General features: G+C 44.7%; 1 protein-coding gene across 2 annotated transcripts in view; it reads right to left on the minus strand.

The window, feature by feature from the left end:
- The window catches only part of gria4b (glutamate receptor, ionotropic, AMPA 4b), a gene marked incomplete at both ends in the record, with an annotated part of 207,734 nt that overhangs the window by 101,737 nt on the left and 85,997 nt on the right, over window positions 1-20,000 (minus strand). For both annotated transcript variants that reach the window (XM_084075047.1, XM_084075048.1), the window contains one exon: window positions 11,191-11,430. In XM_084075047.1, the coding sequence (XP_083931173.1) occupies window positions 11,191-11,430 (240 nt within the window). The remainder of the gene's footprint in view (window positions 1-11,190; window positions 11,431-20,000) is intronic.

A 20,000-nucleotide genomic window follows, 5' to 3' on the forward strand; every position in this document is an offset into this window, starting at 1 on the left:
TCACACCGGCTGATACACAGCTACAGGCTAACGTTCATTTACAATGGAGACCATCCACATGAAGATACAAAGATACAACCTACCATTTATTTACAATGGAAGCCATCGGCATGAAGATACACGCGTTGTGAGCTTGTAGATCTCCTATTTCCGCTACTTTTGAGGGTAAGCCTTGCCGTGCCACATGTTTAAATAGCGTCACAACGTGTCACGATGCGACACGTTGTCAGTTTATAGATCTGCTATTTTCACTGCTTTTGTACAACACCATTGTAGGGCATTAAGTTACGAAAAGAAACACCAAAGAACTGAAATATGGAGATACAAGGTTTCTGCCCGACACTAACAAGATATTATCTCTCTCTCTCTCTCTCTCTCTCTCTCTCTCTCTCTTAGAGGGAGGACTAGCTTAGGGCAGTGGTTCTCAACCTGGGGGTCGCGACCCCCAGGGGGGTTGCCAAATAATTTGGGGGGGTCGCCAGATTTTTTGGTGAATTTGAAAAATTATTATTATTATTATTTTTTTTTTCACAAAATATTTTTTTATGTTATCATTAATTCATGTTTTATCAGTTAATTTACTCAATTTACCCACTTTTTGCAAAAATGTTTTGATAATAAACAATTATCAAATAACCTATTATAATTAAATAACCTTCGCGCGCGCGAACGGGACCGCTCGCACGCGCGAACGGGACCGCACGCGTGCACGCGGGGGGTCGCGGGAAATAATATCATTATTTTGGGGGTCTGAAAAGGTTGAGAACCCCTGGCTTAGGGCATTGGTTCTCAAAGTGGGGTCCGGGGACCCCCAGGGGTACTTGAGAGGGTTCCAGGGGGTCCCCAGCTAAATGATGGACAGGGACCAAATGGACCCTTATGGGTCTGTAACTCAGAGAGTGTACAAATGGAACCAAATGGACCCTAACGGGTCCATTTGGTTCCATTTGTACACTCTCAGAGTTAAATTAACATTGCTTTTACAATATGAATTGGGGTCCCAGAGACATACATGCCATTAAATGGGGGTCCGTAGCCTCTAATGCATGTCAAACTGGGGGTCCTTGAAATTAAAATGGTTGAAATCACTGCTAGAGAGCCGTAAAAATCTTCTATTATGGGGGTCTCTGGCTTATCTTTTCAAATGGGGGTCCGCGGGCTAATAAGTCTCTATTTGGGGGTCCTTGGCACGAAAAAGTTTGAGAACCACTGGCTTAGGGAACTGTACACATGGTGCATGTACTGTCACAAATAGTTACACATCCATATATAGGAAAGGCTACAGCTTTGGTATAAACGTTTGAAACAGTATTTCAACGTTTTGCATTCCATCGGTATGAAACCTCGTCTCAAACCACGACAGACACCAGCACTTTATTCAAATGTAATTAAAGGTATTGCTGTTCATATGTATTACACCGTGTTGTCTCTCCTTTATTCACTTCATATTAGCCAGGCACACACACACACACACACACACACACACACACACACACACACACACACACACACACACACACACACACACACACACACACACACACACACACACACAGAGATGTGTGGTGAGGGTAATGTGGTAGAGTGTAATAATAACCATGGTGTCCCATCATGTCAGACTGTGGCGGAGAGGAACTGAGAGCCATGTGGCCGGACACACACACACACACACACACACACACACACACACACACACAGCCTAGGCGGAGGAGGAGAGCAGAGCAGAACGCTGGACTACTGGCTGATTACCAGCTGATAAATGTGTTGGCCCCGAGGGGACAGCACAGCTGTGTGTGTGTGTGTGTGTGTGTGTGTGTGTGTGTGTGTGTGTGTGTGTGTGTGTGTGTGTGTGTGTGTGTGTGTGTGTGTGTGTGTGTGTGTGTGTGTGTGTGTGTATCATCAGAGACACACAGAGACGCTCAGGGCAGCAGCCTGACTGTTCACCATGTTCTACTGGTAGAGCACTACCACACATCAACACTAGGGGGCAGATACCAGCTGTGTGGGAGGAGTGTGCGCGTGCGTGCGTGCGTGCGTGCGTGCGTGCGTGCGTGCGTGCGTGCGTGCGTGCGTGCGTGTGTGTGTGTGAGGTTTGCAGTATTGTGCGTAGTGGAAGGATGTTATCTAGGGAGAAGGCTGAATGGGAAGTGAGTCAGAATATGTGTGTGTGCGTGTGTGTGTTGTCTAATCTTTAGCCTTGAAGCAGCGTTGTGTCGTCCTCTCTCCTCATTGCTCTGCTCCCTCCTCTCCCTGCTCCTCCTCAGTAGGAACAGTATTCACACAGAAGGAGCAGCTCCTCCTCAGTAGGAACAGTATTCACACAGAAGGAGCTGCTCCTCCTCACAGTATTCACACAGAAGGAGCACCTCCTCCTCACAGTATTCACACAGAAGGAGCACCTCCTCCTCACAGTATTCACACAGAAGGAGCACCTCCTCCTCACAGTATTCACACAGAAGGAGCAGCACCTCCTCCTCACAGTATTCACACAGAAGGAGCACCTCCTCCTCACAGTATTCACACAGAAGGAGCAGCACCTCCTCCTCACAGTATTCACACAGAAGGAGCACCTCCTCCTCACAGTATTCACACAGAAGGAGCAGCAGCTCCTCCTCACAGTATTCACACAGAAGGAGCAGCACTATTCTCCTCTCCTCTCCCTCCTCTATTCTACTCTATAATTAGTTAAATGTTCATCAGAAACAGACTGTATGAAATATAAGTGACTGACTATCATAAACCATACAGAACCTCCTCCCTGATAATATCACAGAGACACTTTGTTTATTTTTGGACCAAAATTCTTATATGAGACGATTCTAAGATGACCGAATGTTATTCTCCATAGAGACATGACTTTATGACCCAGGGGATGAACCAGTGACGTCAGGACTTTCGTACTCTATAACAGTGGTTCTCAAACTTTTTCATCTCAAGGACCCCCAAATTGACACTTATTAGCCCGCGGACCCCCATTTCAAAAATATATGCCAGGGACCCCCATAAGAGAAGATTTTTCACTGCCAGCTAGCAGTGATTCTCAACCATTTTAATTTCAAGAGGACCCCCAGTTTAAATGCATTAGGCGACCCCCATTTAATGGCATTTCTATTCCTGGGACCCAATTTATATTGTAAAATCAATGTTAATGTAACTCTGAGAGTGTACAAATGGAACCAAATGGACCCGTTAGGGTCCATTTGGTTCCATTTGTACACTCTCAGAGTTACACACCCATAAGGGTCCATTTGGTTCCTAACTATCCTCCATTTAGCTGGGGACCCCCTGGAACCCCCTCAGGTACCCCTGGGGGTCCCCGGACCCCACTTCGAGAACCAACGCTCTATAGCTCCTCTATTCTATTCTCCTCTCCATCTCTGTCAGGTTAATCTCTCAAGAACAGATTCTGCTCTACGTTTGAATCTGTCGGTAGCCGTGTTGACAACCCGTGCGCATTGGTTAAAAGTGGGCGTGCCATCAGATCAGGAAGCAGGCCGCGCTTTACCCAATCAAATGTAGTGGGCGGGATTCACGTGTCCGTCGACCCTTCCCCCCTCGAAACTAACCGAAACTCATTTAACAATAGCGTCCTCGGAGCAGACAAAACCACGGAAAGATATTCACATTTTAACTTATTCTTTCATCATAGAAACAAGTGGGCTTATAACCAAAACCATCCATGTTCTCTGGGAGAAGTGGTGTTAGTGTTCCGTGTAGAAATATTGTTAGTGGGAATGAAAACATAGTCGCACCACCGGAAGTGGAGCGCTGAGGGCAAACCAAAACCCCGGTTTCCTTGCGCACGTGTGCTGCGTTTTCTTCAGCCCAGAGCCTAACTGAGATAGAACAAACAGCAGAGGTCGCTGTTTTTCATTTTCAGTTAGATCTGGGTTCCCAGATTGCTGTCCGGTGAAAACCTCCTAAACATCTCCTCAAGGTAAAAGCAGAATAGTAACCTGTATTCCAGTGGATTGGGGGTGTGGTTATTATTTAATCACAATCTCTTTTTGGTTAAGTTTGTGTTCATAAATTAATGCCCTACTTCATCGTACGAGCCGTTGTCAGCTTGTAGATCTGCTATTTTCACTACAAATATATATATTTTTAAATAATGATGAAAAAGAACATACATTCACTCACAAACACACACACACACACACACACACACACACACACACACACACACACACACACACACACACACACACACACACACACACACACACACACACACACACACACACACACACACACACACACACACACACACACACACACTCCCAGTGGTATTGGCGGTGCTTTGAGGCAGAGGATGAGGCTGGCAGCTCATTGACCGGGCTCAGCCATGCATGTGGTCAGTCCTACATGTCGGTCAATACTGTGTGTGCGTGTGTGTGTGTGTGTGTGTGTGTGTGTGTGTGTGTGTGTGTGTGTGTGTGTGTGTGCGTGCGTGCGTGTGTGCGTGCGTGCGTGCGTGCGTGCGTGCGTGCGTGCGTGCGTGCGTGTGTGTGTGTGTCTGAACCAATCCCCGGGCCAGATAGCTACAAGAGGAAGATTTGGCCAATCTGGCCATCTCATCTGGGAGATACAATGGAGTGACGTTCCCCGTCGTCTTTTATCTAACTGGAGTGGAGTAAAAGTACAATATTTGCCTCTGAGATGTAGTGGAGTAGAAGTAAAAGTATAGACAATTGGAAATACTCCAGTAAAGTAAAAAATACTCCAAAATTGTGCTTAAGTATAGTACTTGAGTAAATATACTTAGTTACTTTCCACCACTGATGATGATGTGTTACAGCTGCGGTGGAAATCCCCTGTTCAGCTCTTGTGATCTCTCCTAACACACAGACCCATTATAGAAAATAATTGCGTCCCGAAAATTGTAAACCAAGTATGATTGATTGCAGCACATTACAATGCCACGTCATTAAAATCCAATTAACCGTTACAATATGATTGTGATTAAGCATTAAAAAGAAAAGGCGAAAAGCCTAGTTTGGTTAATGAATGATTTTACGGTAGCATTTTCTCTGTATTTATTCTTATTTTCTTATCGCACTGTTTTAAGTGATTAATGTTACATTCAGAATGGAACAGAACATTAATCTAGACTGGCTGTTCATGTGCAACCTGTCATAGTCGCTTCAACTTCAAAATTCGGTTTAAATCCCTACATTTGAGTGAGGGTCCACTCTCTTCATATGTGTGTGTGTGTGTGTGTGTGTGTTTCAGTGGTGGAAAATAACTAAGTGCATAATACTTAACTCTCTCACTCTACTTAACTCTACCTGCAAATAACCCAGTGTATACAAAACTAAAACTAATGAAAACTAACTAAAACTTAGTTTTAGAATTTTCAAAAATAAAAACTAATAAAAACAAGTAAACTGAATTAGAACAAGAATATTCAAAACAAACTTAAACTATAAAATGAAAAATCTAAAACTATCATAACTTTGCTCCTCACTGGCAGGTGAGCCAGTAAGGATAGACTGCAGTGACAACACAGAAGTGTTCATTGTCATACATTGGGGAGAAAAGAGGGTAAACAATAAGTGGCTCCTCTACATTGAAAAGACAAATAATTAAATAATAGTCTTTCATGAACCATAGGGGTTCAACTTTGACCTTGTTGGTTCCTACTAGTTATTTTCCACACAGCTGCTTTCTAGCTTAGATCAGTGGAAAAAAAGTGTTTTGCTGTGCGGTGCAGCGTGGGAGCAGAACTCTCCTATAAGCAGTTTTCAGAAAAAGAAAATATGAAAAATATGGAGGCTTTCTTTCTGCTATTGCCTGGAAAAGCAGAGGGTAAGTGGAATATCATTTTTTGCCACGAATGTCGTTTTCTTTCTTCCCTTTTGTTAGTCTTTGAGCACTTTTAACCCATTACGACGGGGAACACATCTGTGTTATTTTTCAAGATTTATTTGGGCTATTCAGAAATAGCAGATCTACAAGCTCATAGTGCGGCACCGAGTGCCGCACTATGAGCTTGTAGATCTGCTATTTTTTTTATTGTGAAAATGGGTGCAAATTGTTGAATATATATATATATATATATATATATATATATATATATATATACATATACATATACATATACATATATATATATATATATATATATATATATATATATTTATTTTTTAAACATTTTTAACTCAAATATTTGCTTCTACAAATTGTCTTCTAAATCTTAACAGTTTTTTGAAAAGCTATAATATCAGTGGTTCTCAAGCTTAAAGGACACAGACGCGTTCCCGCTCTTAACGGTTTAAAGCTGCCACTCTTTTCATCAGCTAATGGTGCTAATCACTGCCCAAGGGATCAAAGGAGAGGGAAAAAAACACCCCGACAGTTAAATGCTTTTAAGAGTCGGGGACAAAAGTCAAAAAGCCCAGTGTGAGTGCAGCTTGTCAGAGCAAAAGCATAACTGAATCAAAATTGATTTAGTTAAATAGAGGGGTTCTTTTTTCCTCTTTCAGTTGAATCTCGCGGTACCTCGGAAATGTATTAGTATGCATAAATTATGCATAATGTATGCAAATGCGACTGTTTCAGATGCCATATGGAGGGTGGCAGCTCAGCCACAAGGACACTGGCAGTAGGCTGCTAAACAGCAGTGGTGGAAAGTAACTAAGTACATTTACTGAAGTACTGTACTTAAGTACAATTTTGAGGTGTTTGTACTATACTCCACAATTATTTGAAAGATTTAGTTAATAGTTACTTTTCAGATATACATTATGATATGATTTTATGAAACATATTAACCACTTAATATATATATATATATATTCTATACTTTGGCTATTTGAAAATAGCAGATCTACAAGCTCACAACGTGCCGCGTTGGTGACAACAGCAAAGAAACGTGAGCAGAACGTTTGGCGCGGGCCGAACGCAACAAGCTGCTGTGGAGCTGTCCGCTCAGCACCACTCACACAGGCTGGCTCAATGCTCAGTTCAGCACCATGGACAGAGTCACTACATCTAACATGTTATATACAGGGAGCTGTCCCTTCAGCACCATGGACAGAGTCACTACATCTAACATTATATACAGGGAGCTGTCCCTTCAGCACCATGGACAGAGTCACTACATCTAACATGTTAAGTACAGGGAGCTGTCCCTTCAGCACCATGGACAGAGTCACTACATCTAACATGTTATATACAGGGAGCTGTCCATTCAGCACCATGGACAGAGTCACTACATCTAACATGTTATATACAGGGAGCTGTCCATTCAGCACCATGGACAGAGTCACTACATCTAACATGTTATATACAGGGAGCTGTCCATTCAGCACCATGGACAGAGTCACTACATCTAACATGTTATATACAGGGAGCTGTCCATTCAGCACCATGGACAGAGTCACTACATCTAACATGTTAAGTACAGGGAGCTGTCCCTTCAGCACCATGGACAGAGTCACTACATCTAACATGTTATATACAGAGAGCTGTCCATTCAGCACCATGGACAGAGTCACTACATCTAACATGTTATATACAGGGAGCTGTCCATTCAGCACCATGGACAGAGTCACTACATCTAACATGTTAAGTACAGGGAGCTGTCCATTCAGCACCATGGACAGAGTCACTACCGATCTACAAGATCAAAACGAGTCACAGTACGATGTGTTTTGAGCTTGTAGATCGGCTATGTTTGCTACCTTTTTGTGACATAGAATGGATGACTGACTGACTGACTGCATCACATCAGAACCATGGACAGAGACACTACAGTGTTTACAGGGAGCTGTCTATTCAGCACCATGGACAGAGACACTACAGTGTTTACAGGGAGCTGTCTATTCAGCACCATGGACAGAGACACTACAGTGTTTACAGGGAGCTGTCTATTCAGCACCAAACAGGCTTCCTGCTGACAATTTCGGCACCAGGACCTAACACATGTTACAGTACAGAGAGGTTTCAGAACAGATACGCCCCAGCACTCTTACAGCTCACACAGAGAGAGAGAGAGAGAGAGAGAGAGAGAGAGAGAGAGAGAGAGAGAGAGAGAGAGAGAGAGAGAGAGAGAGAGAGAAAGAGTGAGAGAAAGACAGAGAGAGCTAGACAGAGAGAGCTAGACAGAGAGCGAGAGAGAGAGAGAGAGAGACAGAGAGAGAGAGAGAGAGAGAGAGAGAGAGAGAGAGAGAGAGAGAGAAGATAGAGAGAACTAGACAGAGAGAGGGCAAGAGTGAGAGAGAGAGCGAGAGAGACTGAGACGGATCAAGATTTATCGTTGCCGTCAGGCAGAAAACTTGTAACTTCATATTTCAACCGTTTATGGGTTTTCTTCCCCTGTAGATTTATGTCCTACTCCATTGTACAAGAGAGTACCGCGCGAAAATAGCAAAAATAGCCGATCTACAAGCTCACAACACGTTGTACCATTATGCGTTCTGAGCTTTTAGATCGGCTAGTTTGAATATGTTTTGACAGTGAGAGTAGTTTCTGTGGGTTTTATCATATACACAGGTTATTATTTAGAGGGATTTACAAGTTTTCCACAGGACAGTGTTGTTATGGCATTTAAAGCAATACGTCTTGTACTAGTGGCTCTGCAGAGTCCCACAGGGATGAGACTAAAACCTTAGACGAAAAATGTCCGTCGACTATACTTTTTTTCACTGACGAAAACTAAATAAAAACTAAATATTAAGTAAGCTACGATGACTACAACTATGACTAAATATATTGACAATTGTGTCAACAAATAAAAACTAGACTAAAATGTTAGTGAGGGATCTAGTGGAGAAGAGATCCAGTAGAACTAAAAGACAAGTCATTTTATGTTCGGTTGCGCTCGAATGTTGCGCTCTGAAAATAGCAGATCTACAAGCTCACACAAGTTATGAGCATGTAGATCGTCTATTTTCAGCATGCAACCACAGTGTAAAATGAGCCATTACGACGCCATCAAGGCACCGCCACAATACATTCTAGTCGACTAAACCAACTGTAGATTTATTTGACACAAGACCAAAACTAAAACATTTCAGATGACTAAAATATGACCAAAAGAAATGTATTGAATTTTATTCAAAAGACTAAAACTAAATGCAAATCTGCTGTCAAAATCACTTTGTGTTGTGATCTATGTGCTCTTTTCTTCATCATCATCATCAATTGCAGTCAATGAGTTAAGGGACTGGATCCCAAATCTTAATACTTGAAAGTAAATCAGTTGAGTAAAAATAATTAAAAGTAACAAAGATGAGTAAAACAAATACCTAAAAGTAGTCAACATTAGTTCAACAAATACTTAAAGGTCATAAAAGTCAGTAAGAAATACGAATTTAAGTATAACTACTTAAAAGTTCATCAAATAATTGAAAATACTTCAAAGTAACTCAATATACCTACATTGCACATGTATACTGTATGAGCCACTACATGTTTATAACATTTTGAATGACTCACTGACCATTACTCTAATCAGCATACATAGAGTAGAACCGCCTGAATGCCAGCACACACTCAAACAAAGTAGTACCACCTGAATACCAGCACACACTCAAACATAGTAGTACCGCCTGAATGCCATGCACACACTCAAACAAAGTAGTACCGCCTGAATGCCAGCACACACTCAAACATAGTAGTACCGCCTGAATGCCATGCACACACTCAAACAAAGTAGTACCGCCTGAATGCCATGCACACACTCAAACAAAGTAGTACCGCCTGAATGCCATGCACACACTCAAACAAAGTAGTACCGCCTGAATGCCATGCACACACTCAAACAAAGTAGTACCGCCTGAATGCCAGCACACACTCAAACATAGTAGTACCGCCTGAATGCCATGCACACACTCAAACAAAGTAGTACCGCCTGAATGCCATGCACACACTCAAACAAAGTAGTACCGCCTGAATGCCATGCACACACTCAAACAAAGTAGTACCGCCTGAATGCCATGCACACACTCAAACAAAGTAGTACCGCCTGAATGCCAGCACACACTCAATTATAGTAGTACCGCCTGAATGCCATGCACACACTCAAACAAAGTAGTACCGCCTGAATGCCAGCACAAACTCAAACATAGTAGTACCGCCTGAATGCCATGCACACACTCAAACAAAGTAGTACCGCCTGAATGCCAGCACACACTCAAACAAAGTAGTACCGCCTGAATGCCAGCACACACTCAAACATAGTAGTACCGCCTGAATGCCATGCACACACTCAAACAAAGTAGTACCGCCTGAATGCCATGCACACACTCAAACAAAGTAGTACCGCCTGAATGCCATGCACACACTCAAACAAAGTAGTACCGCCTGAATGCCATGCACACACTCAAACAAAGTAGTACCGCCTGAATGTCATGCACACACTCAAACAAAGTAGTACCGCCTGAATGCCATAAACACACTCAAACAAAGTAGTACCGCCTGAATGCCATGCACACACTCAAACAAAGTAGTACCGCCTGAATGCCATGCACACACTCAAACAAAGTAGTACCGCCTGAATGCCATCCACACACTCAAACATAATAGTACCGCCTGAATGCCATGCACACACTCAAACAAAGTAGTACCGCCTGAATGCCAGCACAAACTCAAACATAGTAGTACCGCCTGAATGCCAGCATTCAGGCGAATGTCAGCACACGCTCATCAAACAGGGAGCAGGCACCACTTTACTCAGGGACGTGCACAGATAGACTCTAGGTGGTGCTAGAGCACCTGCCCTTTGCCCTCTTGACCAGAAGTGCCCTTTTGAAAAAAAGAAAAAAAATGCTTGTTTTTTTTCCAGTTTACAGCAGGGGTCTTCAACAGGGGGTCCGGGACCCCTAGGGGGTCTTCAGAGTTACTACAGGGGGTCCGCCAAATCTTTATGTGATATGATTTTTCTTTTTACCATAACCACTCGAAACCTAGCATCCCTTTTCTGAGGAGAACTTTAGCCAAAAATATCAGATCTACAAGCCCACAACGCCTCGCGCTGCGAGGCGTTGTGGGCTTGTAGATCTGCTATTTTTGGCAAAGAGGTATAGGTGTAGAGGGAAAAAAGAGCAGACCAAGTAAACAAAAAATAGTATAATTTACTTGAGCACCTGCCCCTCAAAATGTCTGTGCACGCCACTGGCTTTACTCATGACGGGGGGGGGGGGGGGGGGGGGGGGCGTGGTGTCACGTTGCCGCTACGCTACTCACCCCGGTCGGTGTCGTACAGGAAGACGAACTTGTTCCAGTCGTAGTGGTCCAGCAGGGAGAGCAGCGCCCCCCTGTGTGAGGGGCGGAGCTGCAGGGTGAACTGGCTGTCCCCCTCGGTGGGGAAGGAGGGGGTGATGAGGCTGATGTGCAGCGCCCCGCAGAACGACGTCAGCGTGTGGACAGAGCGCTTGTCGTACAGGCCGAAGATGGCGAAGACGCCGCGAGAGTACTGAGAACAAACTGCATGGAGGGAGGGGGGGGGGGGGGGGGGGGAGAGAGGAAGAGAGAGAGGGTCAAGTCACCTTTATTTGTATAGCATATCAACAGCGGTGTAAAAAGTAGCCTATACTCACATTTTGTACTTTAACCCATTGAGACCTGAAGCCGGTTCTAAATGTCTCCTAAATCTCAACAGTTTTCTGAAAAGCGTATGTTTCTGTATCAGTGGTGCTCAATCTTTTTCATGTCAAGGACCCCCAAAATGATATGTATTTGGCCTGCGGACCCCCATCAAAATATGTTGTTCCAGGGACCCCCCCAGAAGCAAAGATTTGAGTTCAAAATGTTCGCTTTAAAAAAATATATATATTCAAAGATTTGCACACATTTTCACGATTTTTCAAAAATAGCAGATCTACAAGCTCGTAGCGCGGCACTCGGTGCCGCGCTACGAGCTTGTAGATCTGCTATTTTTGAATAGCCAAAGGTGTAAAATAATGCTTTTTTAGCTCAAATCTAAAAATGACACAGTTCCAGGTCTTAATGGGTTAAGTAAAAGTATCAACCTGACTTGAAGATGTAGTGGAGTAGAAGTAAAAGCAGTCAACATTGGATATACTCCAGTGAAGTAAAAGTACCTCAATTTTCTTACTTAAGTACAGTACTTGAGTAAATGCAGTTAGTTATTTTGCACCACTGCAAATCTCCATATTTTCACTTTTCGTCTTTTTCTTTCATGAATGAAGGCCCTCATACCACAGAATGAACACGCCCTCATACCACAGAATGAAAGCCCTCATACCACAGAATGAAGGCCCTCATACCACAGAATGAACGCCCTCATACCACAGAATGAACGCCCTCATACCACAGAATGAACATCCTCATACCACAGAATGAACGCCCTCATACCACAGAATGAACGCCCTCATACCACAGAATGAACATCCTCATACCACAGAATGAACGCCCTCATACCACAGAATGAACGCCCTCATACCACAGAATGAACGCCCTCATACCACAGAATGAACATCCTCATACCACAGAATGAAGGCCCTCATACCACAGAATGAACGCCCCCATACCACAGAATGAACGGCCTCATACCACAGAATGAACACCCTCATACCACAGAATGAACTCCCTCATACCACAGAATGAACATCCTCATACCACAGAATGAACGCCCTCATACCACAGAATGAACGCCCTCATACCACAGAATGAACGCCCTCATACCACAGAATGAACATCCTCATACCACAGAATGAACGCCCTCATACCACAGAATGAACGCCCTCATACCACAGAATGAACGCCCTCATACCACAGAATGAACGCCCTCATACCACAGAATGAACGCCCTCATACCACAGAATGAACACCCTCATACCACAGAATGAACGCCCTCATACCACAGAATGAACGGCCTCATACCACAGAATGAACGCCCTCATACCACAGAATGAACGTCCTCATACCACAGAATGAACGCCCTCATACCACAGAATGAACGTCCTCATACCACAGAATGAACGTCCTCATACCACAGAATGAAGGCCCTCATACCACAGAATGAACACCCTCATACCACAGAATGAAGGCCCTCATACCACAGAATGAACACCCTCATACCACAGAATGAACGTCCTCATACCACAGAATGAACGCCCTCATACCACAGAATGAACGTCCTCATACCACAGAATGAACGTCCTCATACCACAGAATGAACGTCCTCATACCACAGAATGAACGCCCTCATACCACAGAATGAACGTCCTCATACCACAGAATGAACGTCCTCATACCACAGAATGAACTCCCTCATACCACAGAATGAACGTCCTCATACCACAGAATGAACGTCCTCATACCACAGAATGAACGTCCTCATACCACAGAATGAACATCCTCATACCACAGAATGAACGCCCTCATACCACAGAATGAACGCCCTCATACCACAGAATGAAGGCCCTCATACCACAGAATGAACACCCTCATACCACAGAATGAACGCCCTCATACCACAGAATGAACGTCCTCATACCACAGAATGAACGTCCTCATACCACAGAATGAACATCCTCATACCACAGAATGAACGCCCTCATACCACAGAATGAACGCCCTCATACCACAGAATGAAGGCCCTCATACCACAGAATGAACACCCTCATACCACAGAATGAACGCCCTCATACCACAGAATGAAGGCCCTCATACCACAGAATGAACGTCCTCATACCACAGAATGAAGGCCCTCATACCACAGAATGAAGGCCCTCATACCACAGAATGAAGGCCCTCATACCACAGAATGAACGTCCTCATACCACAGAATGAAGGCCCTCATACCACAGAATGAAGGCCCTCATACCACAGAATGAACACCCTCATACCACAGAATGAAGGCCCTCATACCACAGAATGAACGCCCTCATACCACAGAATGAACACCCTCATACCACACAGAATGAACGCCCTCATACCACAGAATGAAGGCCCTCATACCACAGAATGAACGCCCTCATACCACAGAATGAAGGCCCTCATACCACAGAATGAACGTCCTCATACCACAGAATGAACGCCCTCATACCACAGAATGAACGTCCTCATACCACAGAATGAACGTCCTCATACCACAGAATGAACGCCCTCATACCACAGAATGAACGTCCTCATACCACAGAATGAACGCCCTCATACCACAGAATGAACGTCCTCATACCACAGAATGAACGTCCTCATACCACAGAATGAACGCCCTCATACCACAGAATGAACGTCCTCATACCACAGAATGAACGGCCTCTGCCACAGAATGAACGTCCTCATACCACAGAATGAACGTCCTCATACCACAGAATGAAGGCCCTCATACCACAGAATGAACGCCCTCATACCACAGAATGAACGCCCTCATACCACAGAATGAACGCCCTCATACCACAGAATGAACGTCCTCATACCACAGAATGAACGTCCTCATACCACAGAATGAAGGCCCTCATACCACAGAATGAAGGCCCTCATACCACAGAATGAACGTCCTCATACCACAGAATGAACGTCCTCATACCACAGAATGAACGCCCTCATACCACAGAATGAACGTCCTCATACCACAGAATGAACGTCCTCATACCACAGAATGAACGCCCTCATACCACAGAATGAACGTCCTCATACCACAGAATGAACGTCCTCATACCACAGAATGAACGCCCTCATACCACAGAATGAACGCCCTCATACCACAGAATGAACAGCCCCATACCACAGAATGAACACCCTCATACCACAGAATGAACGTCCTCATACCACAGAATGAACGTCCTCATACCACAGAATGAACGTCCTCATACCACAGAATGAACGCCCTCATACCACAGAATGAACGTCCTCATACCACAGAATGAACGCCCTCATACCACAGAATGAACGCCCTCATACCACAGAATGAACAGCCCCATACCACAGAATGAACACCCTCATACCACAGAATGAACGTCCTCATACCACAGAATGAACGTCCTCATACCACAGAATGAACGTCCTCATACCACAGAATGAACGTCCTCATACCACAGAATGAACGTCCTCATACCACAGAATGAACGTCCTCATACCACAGAATGAAGGCCCTCATACCACAGAATGAACGCCCTCATACCACAGAATGAACGCCCTCATACCACAGAATGAACGCCCTCATACCACAGAATGAAGGCCCTCATACCACAGAATGAACGTCCTCATACCACAGAATGAACGCCCTCATACCACAGAATGAAGGCCCTCATACCACAGAATGAACACCCTCATACCACAGAATGAACGCCCTCATACCACAGAATGAACGCCCTCATACCACAGAATGAAGGCCCTCATACCACAGAATGAACACCCTCATACCACAGAATGAACGCCCTCATACCACAGAATGAACGCCCTCATACCACAGAATGAACATCCTCATACCACAGAATGAAGGCCCTCATACCACAGAATGAACGTCCTCATACCACAGAATGAACGCCCTCATACCACAGAATGAAGGCCCTCATACCACAGAATGAACATCCTCATACCACAGAATGAACGTCCTCATACCACAGAATGAACAGCCTCATACCACAGAATGAAGGCCCTCATACCACAGAATGAAGGCCCTCATACCACAGAATGAACGTCCTCATACCACAGAATGAACGTCCTCATACCACAGAATGAACGTCCTCATACCACAGAATGAACGTCCTCATACCACAGAATGAACGCCCTCATACCACAGAATGAACGCCCTCATACCACAGAATGAAGGCCCTCATACCACAGAATGAAGGCCCTCATACCACAGAATGAACGTCCTCATACCACAGAATGAACGTCCTCATACCACAGAATGAACGTCCTCATACCACAGAATGAAGGCCCTCATACCACAGAATGAAGGCCCTCATACCACAGAATGAACGTCCTCATACCACAGAATGAAGGCCCTCATACCACAGAATGAACGTCCTCATACCACAGAATGAACGTCCTCATACCACAGAATGAACATCCTCATACCACAGAATGAACGTCCTCATACCACAGAATGAACGTCCTCATACCACAGAATGAACGTCCTCATACCACAGAATGAACATCCTCATACCACAGAATGAACGCCCTCATACCACAGAATGAAGGCCCTCATACCACAGAATGAACGTCCTCATACCACAGAATGAACGTCCTCATACCACAGAATGAACGTCCTCATACCACAGAATGAACGTCCTCATACCACAGAATGAACGTCCTCATACCACAGAATGAACGTCCTCATACCACAGAATGAACACCCTCATACCACAGAATGAACGGCCTCATACCACAGAATGAAGGCCCTCATACCACAGAATGAACGTCCTCATACCACAGAATGAACACCCTCATACCACAGAATGAAGGCCCTCATACCACAGAATGAACGTCCTCATACCACAGAATGAACGTCCTCATACCACAGAATGAACACCCTCATACCACAGAATGAACGCCCTCATACCACAGAATGAACGTCCTCATACCACAGAATGAAGGCCCTCATACCACAGAATGAACGCCCTCATACCACAGAATGAACGTCCTCATACCACAGAATGAAGGCCCTCATACCACAGAATGAACGCCCTCATACCACAGAATGAACGTCCTCATACCACAGAATGAACAGCCTCATACCACAGAATGAACGTCCTCATACCACAGAATGAACGCCCTCATACCACAGAATGAAGGCCCTCATACCACAGAATGAACGCCCTCATACCACAGAATGAACGCCCTCATACCACAGAATGAACGCCCTCATACCACAGAATGAACGTCCTCATACCACAGAATGAACGTCCTCATACCACAGAATGAACGCCCTCATACCACAGAATGAACGTCCTCATACCACAGAATGAACAGCCTCATACCACAGAATGAACGCCCTCATACCACAGAATGAACATCCTCATACCACAGAATGAAGGCCCTCATACCACAGAATGAACGCCCTCATACCACAGAATGAACGCCCTCATACCACAGAATGAAGGCCCTCATACCACAGAATGAACATCCTCATACCACAGAATGAACGTCCTCATACCACAGAATGAACGTCCTCATACCACAGAATGAACAGCCTCATACCACAGAATGAAGGCCCTCATACCACAGAATGAACATCCTCATACCACAGAATGAACGCCCTCATACCACAGAATGAAGGCCCTCATACCACAGAATGAACGTCCTCATACCACAGAATGAACAGCCTCATACCACAGAATGAACGGCCTCATACCACAGAATGAAGGCCCTCATACCACAGAATGAAGGCCCTCATACCACAGAATGAACATCCTCATACCACAGAATGAACGCCCTCATACCACAGAATGAAGGCCCTCATACCACAGAATGAACGTCCTCATACCACAGAATGAACAGCCTCATACCACAGAATGAACGGCCTCATACCACAGAATGAACGTCCTCATACCACAGAATGAACAGCCTCATACCACAGAATGAAGGCCCTCATACCACAGAATGAACGTCCTCATACCACAGAATGAACGTCCTCATACCACAGAATGAACGTCCTCATACCACAGAATGAAGGCCCTCATACCACAGAATGAACGTCCTCATACCACAGAATGAACAGCCTCATACCACAGAATGAACGTCCTCATACCACAGAATGAACACCCTCATACCACAGAATGAACGTCCTCATACCACAGAATGAACAGCCTCATACCACAGAATGAACGTCCTCATACCACAGAATGAACGCCCTCATACCACAGAATGAACGTCCTCATACCACAGAATGAACAGCCTCATACCACAGAATGAACGTCCTCATACCACAGAATGAACGTCCTCATACCACAGAATGAACGTCCTCATACCACAGAATGAACGTCCTCATACCACAGAATGAACGTCCTCATACCACAGAATGAACGTCCTCATACCACAGAATGAACACCCTCATACCACAGAATGAACGTCCTCATACCACAGAATGAACGCCCTCATACCACAGAATGAACGGCCTCATACCACAGAATGAACGCCCTCATACCACAGAATGAACGTCCTCATACCACAGAATGAATGCCCTCATACCACAGCGTCACAAATACATCAAAAGTAGCAGATCTACAAGCTAGAAACGCGAGCTTGTAGATCTGCTACTTTTGATGTTTAACCCATTAAGACCTGGAACTGTGTCATTTTTAGATTTGAGCTAAAAAGCATTATTTTACACCTTTGGCTATTCAAAAATAGCAGATCTACAAGCTCATAGCGCGGCACCGAGTGCCGCGCTACGAGCTTGTAGATCTGCTATTTTTGAAAAATCGTGAAAATGTGCGCACATCTTCTGAATATATATATATTTTTAAAGCGAACATTTTTAACTCAAATCTTTGCTTCTGGGGGGTCCCTGGAACAAAATATTTTGATGGGGGTCCGCGGCCAAATACATATAATTGTGGGGGTCCTTGACATGAAAAAGATTGAGCACCACTGATATAGAAACATACGTTTTTCAGAAAACTGTTGGGATTTAGGAGACATGTAGAATCGGCTTCAGGTCTCAATGGGTTAATTTGAATCTTGAAAAGTAACAGTTTTGGACATAATGATGAGGTTTCCACTGGACAGAGATGACATTTAGAAACAACACAGCCGTTCACACACAGTCCTTTCCAAGCCCAAACACCAAACAAAAAAAAAACTAAACAAAACAAAACAACGAGCGCTCTTGTATCCCAATGGCTCAGCTGCCAATGGGGAGGCTTCATTCGCCCTACTCCTCCTCCCGCCCAACACTCCCCGCTGACAGGCTCCCCCCCCCCCCCCCCACCCCCCCAGCCCGTAGGAATACTGCAGTGACTAATATCCTCCTCCTCCCCCCACGGCTTCCCTCCCCCGAACATGGGTCAATTGTGTTCATATAGACGCTGGACAAAGACGGATGACACCGCCGTGGATTTGAACCCCTAGACTCTAGCTCTTTACCACTAGAGAGAGAGAGAGAGAGAGAGAGAGAGAGAGAGAGAGAGAGAGAGAGAGAGAGAGAGAGAGAGAGAGGAGGATCAGAACGGGAGGTTAGCATCGTTTCCCAGTCTTCAAAGGAGTGACTGAAACACTGAACACACATGATAAACACACAGACATTATTACATCTAACTAACAACCATGTTTACATCCCTTACAGCTCACACACACACACACACACACACACACACACACACGCGCAAGCACGCAAGCACGCACACACACACACACACACGCGCGCACGCAAGCACGCACACACACACGCGCGCACGCGCAAGCGCACGCACACGCACACACACAGGTAAACTTGTGAGGACATCTTCTTTTTGTGATGCTATTTACCGCCTTACCGCTAATCCTAAACCCTGAGCACCGATCTACAAAAAGACAACGTGCAATTTGTAGATCTACTAAATAAAGACTTGTGTTTCTTACGTTCTTACCTAAACGTAGCCTCCCTGGTCGTAACATGATTTATAATGTAGAGCAGTGGTTCTCAAACTTTTTCATGTCAAGGACCCCCAAATTTAGCCTTATTAGCCCACGGACCCCCATTTGAAAAGATAAGCCAGGGACCCCCATAGGAGAAGATTTTTACGGCTCTCTAGCAGTGATGCTCAACCATTTTAAATTCAAGGACCCCCAGTTTGACATGCATTAGAGGCTACGGACCCCCATTTAATGGCATTTATATCTCTTGGGACCCCAATTTATAATATTGTAAAACCAATGTTAATTTAACTCTGAGAGTGTCCAAATGGAACCAAATGGACCCGTTAGGGTCCATTTGGTTCCATTTGGACACTCTCAGAGTTACAGACCCATAAGGGTCCATTTGGTTCCTATCCATCATTTAGCTGGGGACCCCCTGGAACCCCCTCAAGTACCCCTGGGGGTCCCCGGACACCACTTTGAGAACCAATGATGTAAATGAAACAAATCCACGTTTTCTTTAG

Source organism: Gymnoscopelus microlampas (genome assembly GCF_963454915.1).
Source record: "Gymnoscopelus microlampas genome assembly, chromosome: 12".
NCBI classification, from domain to species: Eukaryota; Metazoa; Chordata; class Actinopteri; order Myctophiformes; family Myctophidae; genus Gymnoscopelus; species Gymnoscopelus microlampas.